General features: G+C 51.0%; 1 protein-coding gene across 1 annotated transcript in view; it reads left to right on the top strand.

Annotated features, from left to right (window-relative positions):
- The window catches only part of LOC108863653 (band 4.1-like protein 4), a 44,361-nt gene that overhangs the window by 12,263 nt on the left and 16,325 nt on the right, over positions 1 to 15,773 (top strand). The window contains 2 exon segments of the mRNA XM_018639670.2: positions 10,491 to 10,595; positions 15,117 to 15,159. Of these exon segments, the coding sequence (XP_018495186.2) occupies positions 10,491 to 10,595; positions 15,117 to 15,159 (148 nt within the window).

Below are 15,773 nucleotides of genomic sequence, written 5' to 3'. Positions count from 1 at the left end.
GATAGAGTAAGAACTCGGATCGGGATCGCTACTGAAAAACGAAACCCCTCGCAGAAATCACGGTCTCTGACGAAGATCACTGACATCATCTCGGGGATCCGACGCCTCCAGGGGCTCCCTTCTCTTCCCCCCGGTGAATCTCCGGGATATAGTTTTTTCACGAATCGGGGGACCAGATGTTCCCCATAGAGACCTCACACACCTGTGCCGTTAGCGGTCGATATCGGTGTCTGCCACGTTTCTTAAACGAGTGGGGTCGTTGCAGCTTTCCACGAATGGGCCGCACGTCTTCCGGACGAGGTGCTCGACGTTTCGACCACTGGACCCCTCGTTGAATTTGGAATCTCACCTCGCGAAGGGAGAACAGCCGAGCAGACCACGGAGCTGACCCGCTCATCTTCCTAGGCTTTGAATGAAAACTGATTTAGCGTCAAACGAACGAAAGCACAAATTCACGCCAAATTTTGCCGCGGCTTTTGTCCGGCTATTCCTCAATCCCATCGATCAGTTAGAAATTCCGAAAGCCGAAATCAAAGCTCTGCCTAGGGGAGTCCCACGGCGAGCTCTTCCAGCGCCTACACTACGCGAGCCACTTTGGTCGGCGAAAACGATTTTTTGCATGAATACGTTCCTCGTCGTTGTTTCGCCTCTGATTACCAGATACGCGGACTGCGTTTCGCTGTGGCTCCCGGACAGCGGTTCTTGCACTGCCGTAAGAACAGCTGATGATGATGGTAGCGGTGATAGCGGTGGTGGTAGTGATGATGATGAGGACGACAACGGCGATGCTGGTAGTTGTCGCCGGCTCATGTTTCAGAACACGGACAAGTACTGCGATTTTTCTTAAACAGTGAAGGCAACCCCACCTGGGGGCATTCCCCGACAAGCGCCTGAACATGTGCTCACAGCCGACTTGAGCCAATAGACTTGAAGCTACGTCTTCATCTTCACCTCTTCGTCGTTGACTCTGACGGCGTCGCTTTGTCGCCGAGAACCCAACACTAACCGTCGGCTCACTGCCGTCTGATAATCTTCACGAGAGGTACATCTTTTCCCCGGTACCCTGACGGTGGAACAACTTTCAGCTTCCTGATCCAGTGTCGTCGTTCTGTCGCCACCTAGACGAGCGTTCGCTGAGACTATTTTCTCATTTATCGCGCGCTTCGACCGGAGGGTGTCGACACTCCGTGTCTGCTGGCAAATGTTTTCTCACTCATTTTGGCTTGACGGCGTTCTTCTTTTGGGCCCGTTCCTGCGATTTGGGGATTTGGGTTGAGAAAGCGGAAAAGTTTTTGAACGGAAAAGCATTATTCCCTTTTGACCCCACCTCCGAGTCAAGTGTTACGATACCGGTGTCGAAGTGTTAAGTGTGTGTGTGTTGGTCAAGTTCGGCAGTAATCCATTACGGAGTTCTCGTTTGTGTTTTGGGGAGCTGCACTCCGTAGGAAGACCCAGTCGGTATCCGGCGTCGGTTCTCCGTCAAATTCCGAGTAATCGTGAGATCAAAAAGTCTCGACGCCGCAAGAAGGAAAAAATATAAGCACTGCGAGAACCAGAAGGAACAAATGTGCAGAAACAGAATTTAATCTTCAAATAGCGGGTAGGTACTTCAAAAACAGTCAATTTTCTAATCGGTGATTCTGGCTGCTTTTGTTGGCACTATACCCGAAAACGCTTCCGCACTTAAGCCGTTCATGCGTAAGATTTCTGTGTTTTGTTTTCACTTTATCGAGGGGCTTTGCCTTGCTTTGTGTCTTCGGGGGAATTACTGAAACAAAGATTGAAGAGTCATCACCATCCGGAGCGCACTCATAGAAGGTCCCCGCTGTTGATGGATCGGACCCTCCATTGACTTTAGTTTGGACTTTGGTTCCATTGACAACGAACTTTCTCAGCAGTGAAATTCGCTGGGACCAAATGTATCCCAGCTCCAGGGGCTCTCTTCGCGGAGTCCGTCGCGTTCCCTCGCGGCCGCGGGGTTTGAATTCGCTTAGAATTAGATCGTCTCACCCAACAAATCATAGGCCTCACGACGTTTCTAAATCGAGAACGAGAGGAAAGGAATGGATCCTCCGTGAGGAATCTCAGAGCGGACCCACAGAAAAAGTTTTCTCCGAATTCTGATTGACAGCGGCTGCCCTGACGAGCGGACAATGGACAATTTCGACCGTTTTGCGTCGATGTTGAGGTCGCGTGACAACAACAACACGCTTTAATTTGGGATTTTGTTCAGCGTGCGATTCTGTCGTTTTCGTTGCTCTCACCGTCCGTATATCCCGACGACGACTCGTTGCCGCTTCCGTCCTCGCGGTGGTCGTAAGCGTCATTGGGGTCACTGGAGGAACGATATGCCGTGGAGACGATGCCAAAGATCAAATTTACCGATCGACCGAAGAAAAAAGAACCAGAGCTTTTTTCGAAACCAATCATAATAATCAGTAATTACAACTCGGACATCCGAGCCGAGAATGCTCGGTATACGGCCGGCCCGTGACGAATACTAATAAGGCGTGCCGGAGCAGAACGACTCAAAACAACGTTTCTATTTCCTAGCTTCGCCCTGCCGTTCATCATCCGAGAGGGTCGGCACAATACGAAGGAAAATTAGGAACCGCGACTACGCCTCGTATCAATGAGTGATCGAGCCTCTCGAAAACACGTTTTTCTCGGCGTCAAATCCCAAAACGAATCCTCAGATAATGCTCCCGAGGAGGACTCCTCGAGCAGCAAATTTTGTCGGAAACGATTAGGATTCCAGTGATTTTGACGAACTACCGCAGCTCCGTTCCCTTCGGAAAGAATAACGGATCGCTCGGCGCACGAAAGTTTCGGCAAATCCTACTGATCTAGAAAAGCTGTTTTCATTCGAGCTTTCCGGACTTCTCGTAGAGCTGCTGCATGTGCTTCCAGAGATCCGAGTTTCACGATTGCGCGCGTTTGTCACTGTCCACACCTAGTCCTGATTCCGGTCAGTAGCTCGGGACTGGGGAAAGTCAATCAGATCCACCGTTGGGTAAGCAAGCTTCGTGAATTATTCTGTTCGACTCGGAATCTTCCGAAATCCATCGAGATGAATCTTTAACAGCCTTGTGAATGCTCCCCGATAGACTTCGTACGAGCCGGACGAGATGCATAAAAACAAATTTCTTCGCGATGAGCTAGCGAGCTTCGATGGAGAAGAACTCCTCGATCCATCAGATTCTCCCGCTGGAGGTTTGGTAAATATCTTAGGTTGCCTCCATGAGCTCGTGCATCACTTACCTGCGATCTGCTCAACCGCGTCTCGAAGCAATCGCTGCCATGTCTAGAGAGGCCACCCAATCCCGCGAACCAGCTTCAAAAACGTGATCCATATTCTACCGAATCGAGTTCAATCTGGATTTATTAGTTTCCATCCATTTAACTGGACGTTGAGTTAGGAATCCGCGGAAGCCAGCTATCAATGGTGGAAAAGCGCTGAAGCTGAATGAGAGCTACTCCTTCGTAATTTATTTCAACGAGCGGATCAATTCTGTAGGCAATGAGTTACCTTCGCAAGTGGCATTCCATCACGGGAGATTCGATTGAACGATAAGATTCCGGGCCGTCATCGCGGATCGCACTAAAGGACTCTGTTATCGATACTTGGAGGCGAACGCGCCACAGTGCAGACCCGTGGAGACAAGACACTTCGGCTCGTGGCTTGGTCGCTGGATGACAGACGACTTCTATACGTGCACACAGCTCGGGAGTTCGAGAAGTCTCGTACATAGAGGCAATCGGACGATGTTCATTATCGTCCGCATAAAAATAGGGCCAATGAATGCGAGCTTTGTGTGGAGGCAGTCCTGCGCCGCGCCGGCCGCCGGCGCTCTTACTCAGTGAAGACAACCCGATTGGGCATGCCGCGCGGAGAAATAAAAGGATTCTCACTGGGCTAATTCCTCCGGCGTATCGGTCGTATTCAGTTAGTTGCCAAGTCGACTCTAATAGATTGCAGCTCGACGAGCCAAGTGCAAAGCCTACCGAGTACCGTACCGCCAGCGTCGAAAGACATGTGTAGGAGGGCCGATAATTCTGGTGCAATTCTTCGTTTGATATCACAGCCGATTGTTGCAGCAGTGCTCGGTTCCGGGTGGCAGTATACCGGTATTGCGTTTGTTTTTTGGCTCAGTGAACCAGAAAAACTACGCATCTTAATTTTCCCTGCCAAGCGGATGAAATGTGTATCGCGAGTGAAGTGGCCAAGAGACCGTATCAACGTCCGAACGAATGTTTGAATGATTGACAATGTTCGACCGTCAACAAATCTCTTCGTCATTGTTGAATGGACCAACTCTCTTCTGACAGTTATTTTCCATCTGTCAACGACCAAGGTTGGCTCGGAAGCGATCCCCTGATCAAGAGTTGTATTTTCATAGTTCGCGAGCAATCCTACTCGGATAATGTATTTTAGTTGATCCCTCAAAGCCGCGTGTTTCGATCGCTCCGCAAACAATGTATTTTTGATGGTCCTCCGAAGGCCGAGTGCCATTGGAAAATCGCATTGAGAAACAATCAAAGACCCAGTAGTCTGGCAGGAGAGGACCAAGCCTGCAGCCCGAGTAATTTCATTCTCTCGGAGGATCGAGAGTAGAAAATAATGAGGTCCAACTTAATCGTTGAGGAGTATTCTTTTAGCTTCAGCAATGTTCCCGTGGCTCTGCTCATTCCGCCGTCTGAGGTTTTCCAACCCTTTTGTTCCTCCGAGAGTCTTCCAATTCGAGCAAGAATGGAGAAAATGCGACGACTTCGACGATTATTCCAAATGGAACTCCGTTTTCTTCCCGACGTCTTCAGCATTCAGAGGAAATACTCAATTTCGATTGAGCGCTTGATCGAGGAATCGTCCAATGTTTCCGGAAGCCTTGTAATTGGCATTGAATCTTCTGAGAGGAGAGTTTGCGGCTAGTGCAGAGTACAGAAGTAGAGATCGTCTGTCGTTCTCTCTTTTCTTGGAGACGACGCCGGAGAGTTCGGGAAGCTCTCGGCAAAGCATCTTTCCTCCGAGAGCGTGTTGGGGCTCATTAGGGCCGAAAAACCGAGGGGAAGACACAGGACAGGCCAGCGAAGGGAGCGGTTGTTGCGATTGCTCAGACCGAGTGGAGATTGTGACCCGGTTGAGATTGAGATTTCGGTTGTGGAATACGTCAATAAATTGTGAATTGTCCGAGTATAGAGAGAAACAGTACATTGAAGAGGGAGCTCGCCAGCTCGTGAACGCGGCTCAGACAGAACGCGGTCAACCCCGCTGCTCTCGGCCGATATTTGCGTTCGCGTCCCATTGTTCGCGAGAATCTCCGGGCTGTGCCCCGCTCGACACTCGAGAAGACAAGCAGCTCGCAAAACAGCGAGGGAGCGGGAACCCCGGGTTAATGCGAGTCGGGGGCAGCCATTTGTGAGATGGATCCATTCGGCCACTGTTCTGACGACACCCGAAGCGCTCTAGGAATGGAGTGCTAATTTCGTATGACGGGGGAGTCGAGTCGGGGGCGAAGACGGGCCGGGATAGCATCTGGTGACGATAGCTGCGCGGGAAAAGAGACGGACGACAAGTCGACACTTGTATTCCAGACCATTAAAGGAGAAGATTCCGTCCGCGGCGGAACAGAAAGATTCCAGCAAGAAACTCAGCTGAGGAAGAAATAAGAAAGAGAGGGAAACGACGATTTGCCGTGCCACGCCAAATGGCGATACGTGGGGTTCTCGGAGAGAGAGAGGAAATCGGGGGACCGAAATAAGTCCATGTCGGGTCCCTTCCAGCCCATGTGAGGTGGGTACTCTCCAAGAGAGGGAGAAGATGGGGACGTCCGTGGGAGTCGATTCCCCTGGGATGCGTCCGCAAGGCGGGTTCACGGAGTTCGTTCGGCGAGCTTCGGAGAGCGGAACAGGGGCGGCGGTGGCGGTTTCGAGCGAAGCAAAACGCCTATTACTTGCTAGAAGACTATGCTCGGATCGCGGACCTGATGGCGAGCGGGGCTGCCGGCGCTCCTTCTTCCAGAAACACACATTTCCACACCACCGGCGGTCCGCGGAATGATACGATGGAGACCTCTCATAGGCAATTTTCCGAACCACTGAAGAGGCGGGGCAGAATCTGCGGACGGAAGCCTCGAGAAAAAGCATCGAGGATAGACCGAAATAGAGAATGTTACACTTTCGCCGGAAACCGACCTGGACGCCTGGTGAGAGAGGAATCAGCGACGTGGAATTAGGTGTAGAGCAGCTGTATCGCGGCCTGGTCGTTCCCGCCCACATACTTGGTACAAATTGTCCACTAGGAAGTTTTGCACGGGTCCCGGCGGAAGTATGGCCAACAGCGGAAGATGCCGAGAGATTGCCGCGGATAAATTCGAGACAGAGTCGAAGAGAATCCTGCCAGATAGCTTTTCCTATTTCGAACATTTCTATCAGATTCCTATAGTTTCCAAGTTCTACTCCACGGTTCCCTCGGACAAATTTCGGCGACAGCGATCGCGGAATTTCGAGGACGACGATGGGCTTACTCTGACCGGATTTATCGGAAGAGGAACAAGTGCGTCAGGGGAACAGTCCCTGACATGCTTTGATTTACTCGGCGGGCGACATTGTGATCCTTCGGGAATGGGTCCCCGACGACCAAATCAATCCAGAGATAGATGGTCGGAGGGACCAAATCAAAAATCGAAGGTATCGACTCAGACTTCGATTCATATGTTTCACTGTCGGCGAGCACAATGGCTCGTCGCAGCGAGGATTTCGATAGAGCCGTCCGGCGAGGAGGCTTGATGCGAAAAATAATATTTTCAGGCAGTGATTTCTTCTACAATGGGTCTTGGCTCTTGGTTGACATCTTTGACGCTGAGGAACACTTTCCGATGAAGCGATCCCTATGACTTTCCAGATTCAGCGACCGCGGCAGCGGCACCAGCCGAATCACATGGCTATGATTCGCTTCGATTTTCATTCTTCCCTGTCCCCTTCTCGCTAGTGTACAGGTTCCCAATCGTTACGAAACATTATGTGACGACGCATTCTCCGATCGAGAGGCGAAAGAAAAATCCAGACGATCGCGTCTGCTTTTGAAATATTCCTCCTTTCAAGCCGAGGGCCACTCCTCTTGAGAGTTTGCTTCGGAAGAAGTTTTCAATCCGAAAAATGTCCGGCTTTTCGCGTTTTCGAATATTCCGCTGATGATGAGCATATCTAGAGAAATCGGAGGAGATTGATCGGAATATCTCCTGGGATACCAGGTATTCTTCATCTGGAGCGAGTTCCATTCGGAATCTCGTCGTTCCTCCATGTCCCATCTTCTGTGTATCAGATCATTTTAACGTGATCGATCTTCTGTTCAAATGCAGATTACGCTTACATATCCATTACGTCGTTCTAGCGTCTTATCTCTGGAGTGTCGTCAAATGGAAGCTGGATTATCTAATATCGGTTACACCGTGAGAATTCGGATGGAAATGAATATTTGCTTTCGATGGGAATTTCCGTGCGAAATACCGAATATTGCCGAAGCTTCGACATAGAACCCTATGCGAAGTCGGAGCTCCAGCGAGAGGACCCGAACCCCGGTAGGGACCGAGGAGAGCGCTTGACGCGGGTCTGACTCGTCAGAATAGTAGATTATTATCAAGCATCGTCGATTTCGTATGACGGGTAGATCGAAACTTTGCATGGTCGTTGGTCGTGAATATTCAAACGGCTTCACTCGACTCCTCTGGACTTGAGAAAAAATCTTGTCCCGCTCGTGTCGACGACTGTTAGCCCGAAATTGTCTTTTGTGTTAGATGGCTGAGCCGTGATCCCAACGACTATTCGGTAGTACGTCCTCGTTTCCGATAGTGATCCACCCGTCCTTGAAAAAATCTGCGGTTAAAACTTCTATTGCTCTTTTTCTCCAAGCTTCTGACGATGGAAGCAAGTCGTTTCAAAACCGCTATCTGTGTGGGGTCACGTTGCATCTTTGCTGCTCGCAGGCCAGTTCATTTTCCCCTTCACTCCTTCTCGCTCGATAGTCGTCAAGGAGCAATAGACCTCACGACGATTCGGAGCGACGTTTTCAAGAAACCCAGTAGCGGCAATCCTTGCTTCGAATCCCGAAAGTTCAAACGTTTCCGATGCGTTTCGATTATTATCGGCCATTTGCCGGATTGCGCGAGCTCTTCTTCCACGGTTCCTTCCCCTCTATCGGACTGGCTATCAGCAGACTTCGCCTCCGGTCATTCTCGCTCAGAACATGGATTTCCCATCGGTCATTCCATCGAATCATCTGTCCGTTGGTCGTTGCTCTGTTTTCCATATATCTGTCGATTGTAAAAATACGGTCGTACGAATCGAACCGTTATCGAGGAGTGGCTACCGGCACGGCCACTGAATTTTCACGCGTCGCTCAGTCAACGGACGAGCAATAATGGTGATGATGCGTATAATGAATATCGGGAGCCTGATAGTGATAGAGCACTGTGTGAGCCCTCGTTCTGCCTCGAGACGGCACAGGGCTGTCATCTCGACTCCGAGAAACGTGTTCGGTACTGTTCCGTTGGGCCCTGTATGCTCCGTGAGAGCTCCATGGCAAGGATCGAGCCAGACGACATTGCTGGTATGCACACGCTGATGATGTTCTCGATACGGTCCGAGCGGGAAGCAAAACTCTTGGATTCCCGGGACGAATTCATCTTGGGTTGGCTTTCGGCGACGGTGCGTACCGATTTGGCATCGCTACATCGCTTGATCAGCTGTTCCTGAATCCTGGAAGGATTTTCTCCGATTTTCGCCTCCGGTTTTTGCGTCCTCGTACTTAAACCGAGCCAATAAGCCTCTCCCTGGACCTTTGGTTTATCCAGAAAAGTGATTCCCTCAATGACTTCATACGATATACTCAGCTGCCCTCGCACATAATTTCGCGATGGAACACGGCACCTGACTCTGTTCCGTGTCTAGCAACAGAGAATGAGCGATTCTCCCTGAGAAATCGAGCAGCTAGATGATTCCTCGCGTTCCATGATGCTATGGGGGCACCGATCGGATGTGCCTCGAGCAGAAGAACTCCGTAGGGTGGCGATGCCGGTTCATTTGGTCGAACCAAAAATTTCTGGTATAATACGGGATGCGGACCGCTTCAATACAACCGGAATGCCGGTCAGGAATCGTGGTCTGTGAGTCAAACAATGGCGTCGGAGGCATTCGCTTCGGACGTGGCTGGAGAAAATATAGTATAACGAAAGAAGATCGATTTCATGCAGAATCAGCTAACAGCGATATTCTACGGCGGAACTGTACGCTTCCACGAGCATTGAAGCGATCCGCTAGGATAGATCAACCACAACGAAATTAACTGGAGAAGTCAGAGATCTCCGGCTATAACCCGATAGTGATCTCCCGTGGTTCGGCGTCAAACGGAACGTCGACGCACTGAGCAGACAGGTGGCATCCTGATTTAATATATGCTCCGCATACCCGTTTATCTCATGACCTGGGCGGAATATTTATTTTCCTTTCCAAGTAGTTCACCACGATCTACGGCCTAGTAACCTCCAGTCTGAAAATCGTGGTCTTTGATTGGCAAGCTAACCACAGTTACAAATTTGCGATTCTCTTGCGGGATCTGTCAGAATCACTGAATCTCAGGGACGCGGGCCTCAGCACTTGCTCTTGAAATGATCCGGCATAAGTAGATAGACGACGATTGCGGGAGTATGCGATCTTCCGAGCCTATTAACAGTGCTCTGAGCTGTTAATAGGCTCGGAAGAGTCTGAATCGGGGCAGAGCTGGTCCGATCGGTGACCTATCACTCACTTTGCGAGGAGAGCATCCGGGCTGACAAGCAAGGTGAGACTCGGATTGAGCTGAACCCGACTCGTACCTCTTCGTGCGTCTATTGGAGCGAGTGTGTGTTTATATCGGCCATTTAGGTGGTAATCCCCAACGTCAGGCAGTATGTCTTTCTTAGCTGCGAGGGAGAAGTAAAGACTAAATAAAATAGAGCTCCTCGGAATTCTCAATTCCCGGCTGTCTGCCCGCCTGCTCGCCTTCTCTCCGACCGACTAGTCTGCCCTCCAGGTTCCGCTACCACGACCACCGCCTTGGTTGCGGGGACGGGGGCGGGCGTCAGGACCACGAGAGTTCGGCCGGAGGGGGAGACTTCGGCAACAAAACAAAAACGAACGCCCCTACAACCGTGAGATGTATCTGTTTTGTCGTTTTCAGCCGGGACGGCGGCTAGCCGAGCGAAGGGAGCGACTCCGCCGGGTGCTCTAAAGTCCGTCGATTTGCTCGACTTGCGCCGTCGGCTTCTGTCTCCTATTTCGCGAACACGGCGCCGCGTCGGCGTCTATCCAACAGCGGAGGCGTGGCGTTTTTCGTTTAACGAGAAACGTTTGAACTCGAAATAGGTGTTGGTTCAGCCTTGTCTCCCCAGAACGGAATCATCAAGAAAAAGTTCGCCACAGCCTGGTCTCTATTTAATTTCAATTTTCCCTTTCAGAATGTCTCCCGTGGTCAGGATCTGCTCGACGCGGTCTACAAGCATCTTAACCTCCTGGAAACGGCTTACTTCGGTTTGCGATTCGTCGATTCTTCCGGCCAAACGGTAAGCATGGTCGGAATATCTCGGCCTCAGTTAATTGCATGATCCCGCTGGCTCACTCCCTCGCTCGTTCGATTCAGTTTCCTTTTTCTGTAAAATACACAGAGAAACTGAGCGATAGATCGCAATCCACACGAACGCCCCTACGGTATTCATTAGTTTCGCTCGGTCCTGCTCGCGGAGGCGTCGGCGTCACTCCGGAGGGAACAACAATACGGCACGGAGCAGCTGTATGATTAATGAACAACATACCGAAGGAATATGAGTGTGATAGTTCATCGACTGCTTATGAGCGTGTGCTATGGCCGGATCGGCACCTTCTAGATGCTCCCGAATAAATATCATACGTGCTCACATTCACCGCCTGAGTGGATGGACGGATGTACATATCAGGAGGCTCGATATAAGGGAAAGCTTTTGTGGGAATCTCAGTCAGCTTTTCTACTTGCTAGCTCTGAGTACCGGAGCTCCTCTCCCTCTCCTCCGTACTCTCTCTCTCCCGTGAGGTGTGGTGCCCGAACTGGCGTGAGATCGGGGCACAGACCGCCGAACAGATGGACGGACCTACAGATGGACTGGTGACACTCCAGCGGCCAACCCTCTGGGAAGCATCACCGGTCGCAGGGGGATGTCCACTTTATGATGCTGTAATATACGCCGGGCATTTACCCAACAAACCGTCCGACCGACCGGACGAGCAAGTAAGCAACCACCCTGCCAGTCTGCTTGCCCAGGAGGGTTGGTTGAGTGCATTGCATCTGTGACACTAATTGGGTATCCTCTTCCTCTCACATGCCTCAGTCTCCGTCGGGCTCTAGTCGGCCTCACGCTCACTCGTGTCCCCTGCGTATTCATCCGACGGCAGATTTGTGTGTTTTTCACCCTGAGTCTCTTCGGTACAGCAACTCCAAGGAGGAGCTGTTCGGGGCACGAACGTTCTCCAACTTACCACTGCAATCAATACCTGCGGAGGGAACGACTGTGACAAATTCGCCGATGACGAGCCATGTCCTTGTCCGCTCGGTGATGCTCCCTGACTGCTCGGTCCCGGGCTATTGGTGCACCTACACCCATACTCTGGCTCGACCGTTTTCCCCCTGACTTTGTTCTGGAAGCCACCTGGAAAATAATGGCGGAATTAACGACCCTTATCGTACCGGAGACAAGATTCTTCGGATAGCGAGCCGGACGCGATGAAGAGAAACCGTTGATTAAAAAGCCAAGAATGCGATCGGACGAAAAATTTATTACTTTGCCTCGTAAGTCGCGGCAGCGTACAAATGAATGAGCATAGGAGAGCCGGCAGGAGGACGGAACGACGGCGAACGGCGGCGGCGGCAAAGCGCGGATGCAAAAAGACGGAGCGTAGCAAAACTGGGAGAAAGTAATAGGACGATAGTTGTAATTACTGTGGAAATTGATTCGTTGGTCTCGCATAATATTTGCTTGACCTTCTGCTACGTCGAAAGCGGAAGCTCCTTCGCTCGGACACGGTGGCTGCCCCGCGCGAATCAAGGGTCACCCTATGCGAACAGAAAGCTAGCGGGGGAAATTTCCGTGTGCGAAAACGAATCGAACGGTTCCCTTCCCATCGGGACATCGGACGCGGGAAAATCCCAGTGTTCTCGCGGAAACCGCGGTGCCATTTGGTGTACCGTATAGGGTGAGGAAACGACTGTCCTCCACATCCAGTCTACGAGTTCTCAGCCCGGGGCTCGTTCAATTTATTTATTTTTTAGCCCTGTTGACCTGAATTCTGTGATACGACACATAAGGTGATGCTTTTCTTTACTTCGCGCACACTTCCAGAGTTCGGCGTCTCGGTACGGTGACCGCTCCATGAATTCTGGTGTACGGTTGCCCTTCTCGAAATGGCGCCAGATGATGATTTATCCCCGTGTTCTTGATCTCGACGGAAACGCGTGCGAAGACAAAGAGCACGATGAAGTTGCTCTCACGAGCACAATGGTCGATCCGGTTGGCCATAAACAAATAAAACATCTCGATCAAACAAAACGATACCGAGCTGGAACGACGATGAACAGCTCCTTTACGGTCGAAGCCAACACCGGATAATACAGCACATTTCAGGAACATAATGGCTTTCCCGCGAGAGCCGAATGCAACGCGGTTTTGGCAGCGGGGTGCCAGCCGGGTATTCGTACATTACCTTCCTCAAAGCCTTCGTCTTGCTCGAATGTTGTGCTTATGTGTTCCTCGTGGCAGGCAGTCCTCCGTTAAGTGGTTTTCATTCCTCCATCCGGGCTCTGATGGTGGTGACCACTGTGTCGGGGATTCAAGTTTCCTCGAGACGACTCGGTAAGGGGTCCTGCGAAGAGGTCCGAGAAAATACCTTTGCTGAGTTCAGAGTCCGGAAGAAGCAGCAAAAAATATGTTCCCTGTGCCGCTCTGCGTGTTTTCCTTATGCATCTGTGCCCCATCGGGTGTGTTCCTCACGTTTTCTCAATGGCAAGCTTCAACCGATAAGCCTTTGACCATATAATTGGATTTTCGAGCTGAAACAGACAAGATTCCAAGATCAGACTTTTTCACTCCGAGATGTGTAGGGAGCTGCCTGTTCTGAGATTCCCTGCGTCCGAAGTGATCGTTTGGAGAGTCGGATCTGTCATGATTCGCTCTTTCCTCCTGTGACGAGTTTCCGTAAGTAGATCCTACATCGATTTCATCCCCAAACCCACAAGAGAGAAGAATATCGACAACGAAGAAAACAATCAACAATTACAGCCGAACTCGATGGTTCGCCTGAACGAGCGGAGATTAGGGAGTGGAGAAATGGGGAACATAAACGCCCTCCTCGATTTCCGTAGAGAGCAGCTGGGTTTTGGATCCGACCCAACAACCTTCAGGATCGACACAACGTCAATGTGACAAGCGGATATTTTCGTGATACGAAGAGCGCTGGGTCTAGTCGGCTACCTATCTGTTTCGATTCGCTCGCCTCCGTAAGTTTCGCTCGCGGACGAACAGTGTTCGCTTGCAGACGGAAGACCCTCCAAAAAGTGAACAATCTTCCGTGTCAACCACTCTGCCGTGGAAGCGACTCGTGTCAGAACTCCATTGTTAATGTGGATAATTGTCACGATGTCAGTGATTGTTATGATGATGCCGCTACAAAAACGTTGAAATGTTATGATTGACGACGTGTTTCCGCGGATACCTCTTAACGCTGTCGCTACCCTTGTCGTGGTCGCGGTTGTCGTCGAGGCACTCGTATGAGGAACTCGGCGTTGGAACGCGCGTCAATTATATCGGAGATTAGCCGAATCTTAATTATTGGTAGCAGCGAGCGTCGATCGCTCCGCGACGTTGTCGTCGGAATGAACCCAGCGTTCTCCCGAGCGAACGAGTTGATTGATCGTGAGACGCTGAGAAAATCTATATCACTACGGTGAAGCGCGGCGGTCAAGTCGAAGCCGGCCGCGGTCTTTTTTGGCGTGATTCCTGCTTCAATCAATTTGGAAAATGCGGTGGATCGCCTCTGGGATTCTCCCATCGCGCAATGACTGTGGGCTGGTGGAAACTGTGAGTCGAGGAAGTGGAAACCGCACGCCGAGGAAAGGAAGCAATCGGATGAGCTGGAGGCGAGCTCACAAATACCTTCGTGTTCGGTTTCTGATCTGCGTTGCCGGCAACAAACTTAGCACACCCCGTCAAAGCAACAGGGTGACCACAGGCCATACCAACGCGGTGTCCAACAGGAGCCGCCGTATTTTTTTTCCCGCTCGCCCAACGCAATAAATCTTTCTCATCTGGTGTGTAAGTGTGTGGGTGTGACGTCCCGTCCAATTTGTAGGCTATACGGATCTCATTAACTCTCATCGAAAACGGCTACGCTCATTCTTCCATCGATTCTTTCTTGTTCCGCTCGCGCCCAGCACCGTCGTCATAAAGCAGAATGTACCAACGCCAATGAAACCTCGATACTTTTTCGGGACCTCAAGGTTACTGAAAGTACCTACCCTCGATGATCCCGCTCAGTATCGATCAGATCGGCGGCCGAGTCATCATCCGATGATTTTCTTTGTTCCCGCTCCGGGACCGATCAAAGGTCCCGGATGAAAGTTGATACAGATTTCGGAAATCGAGCGACAAGCAATCACAGGGGATAAAGTTTGAGGCTGATCGGTTAACGTCCCCAATCGCCTCCGACGGCTCACAAGTGGATCAAGAAACTCAGTTGAGTGAGCGTCCCCGCGAGAACCTTGGACCGAAGTCGTTGACGATAGAAATACGTGGTTCGTTGGCGACGAACCTCACTTGGTGGGTGGATCGTTAGGTGTTTTTTTCGTTCGTTTTTCTCCCGTCCATTTTCGGTGTCGTTCCCGCTGGTTAAAAGGAGGCGTGGCTGCTAGCTAGCGTAATATTTGGCTTTGTGGTTTGAGACGAGAGTTTGACGACGATGTGGGAAACGAAAAAAATGACCGAAGCAATCCCCAGTGTCTGTCCAAGTGTGCGAACGTGTTCCTTGAAGCGTGTATCAAAATTTGCTCTCTTTCATTCCAGCATTGGATGGACGCCACCAAAAAAATCTACAAGCAGATGAAAGGTTAGTCTTCCCTCTTCTCCCGGACAGATGGAAATCTCTCAAAGTTTGCATGACATCTCGAGGGGTGATCGCCGGCATGCTGTTCCCGGCAACCGGCAGTTCCTTCTCGAAAAATTCGGAGCCGAATCAACGAAACACCGGTCGATTGTTTGGTCATCGGCGGGACCATCCCGATCAGCGTCAACATCAACGCAGTGATCAACACGACTGTGTGAAAGGATGTATTTTCGACGACAGTGTTTAGCAGCAGCATCAGCAGAGAGTTCCCCTTGTTCCGTGGGAGGTGATCTGACGCCTGAACCGCCGACGGCCGTGATTGCGTCCGATCATGTCTGGGAAAAGTGCTGCTGGTGCACTTGCACAGCCCCCTTGTCAAAGTTCTAGACATGCAGTTGTTTCGTTTAGGCTCGGGGCGTTTCGGAAAGCTACTCAATGCGATGTCTTTCTTCTTCTGCCCCGTCCACGGTGTGATGATCGACCATTAAAATTCGCCGGGATCATTCGTTTCGGCACGTCTGCGATCATGTGCGACTTTGAGACTTTGCACACCTTTGCCCGTGCCTTGGCTCCTCGCCCGTTTTCAGTGCTGGAGGCCTGGCGGACCGCGGCTTGTT

The sequence above is a fragment of the Galendromus occidentalis genome, unplaced genomic scaffold (genome assembly GCF_000255335.2).
Source record: "Galendromus occidentalis unplaced genomic scaffold, Mocc_1.1 scf7180000077450, whole genome shotgun sequence".
Classification (NCBI taxonomy): Eukaryota; Metazoa; Arthropoda; class Arachnida; order Mesostigmata; family Phytoseiidae; genus Galendromus; species Galendromus occidentalis.
This window is presented reverse-complemented; position numbering and strand designations above follow the sequence as displayed.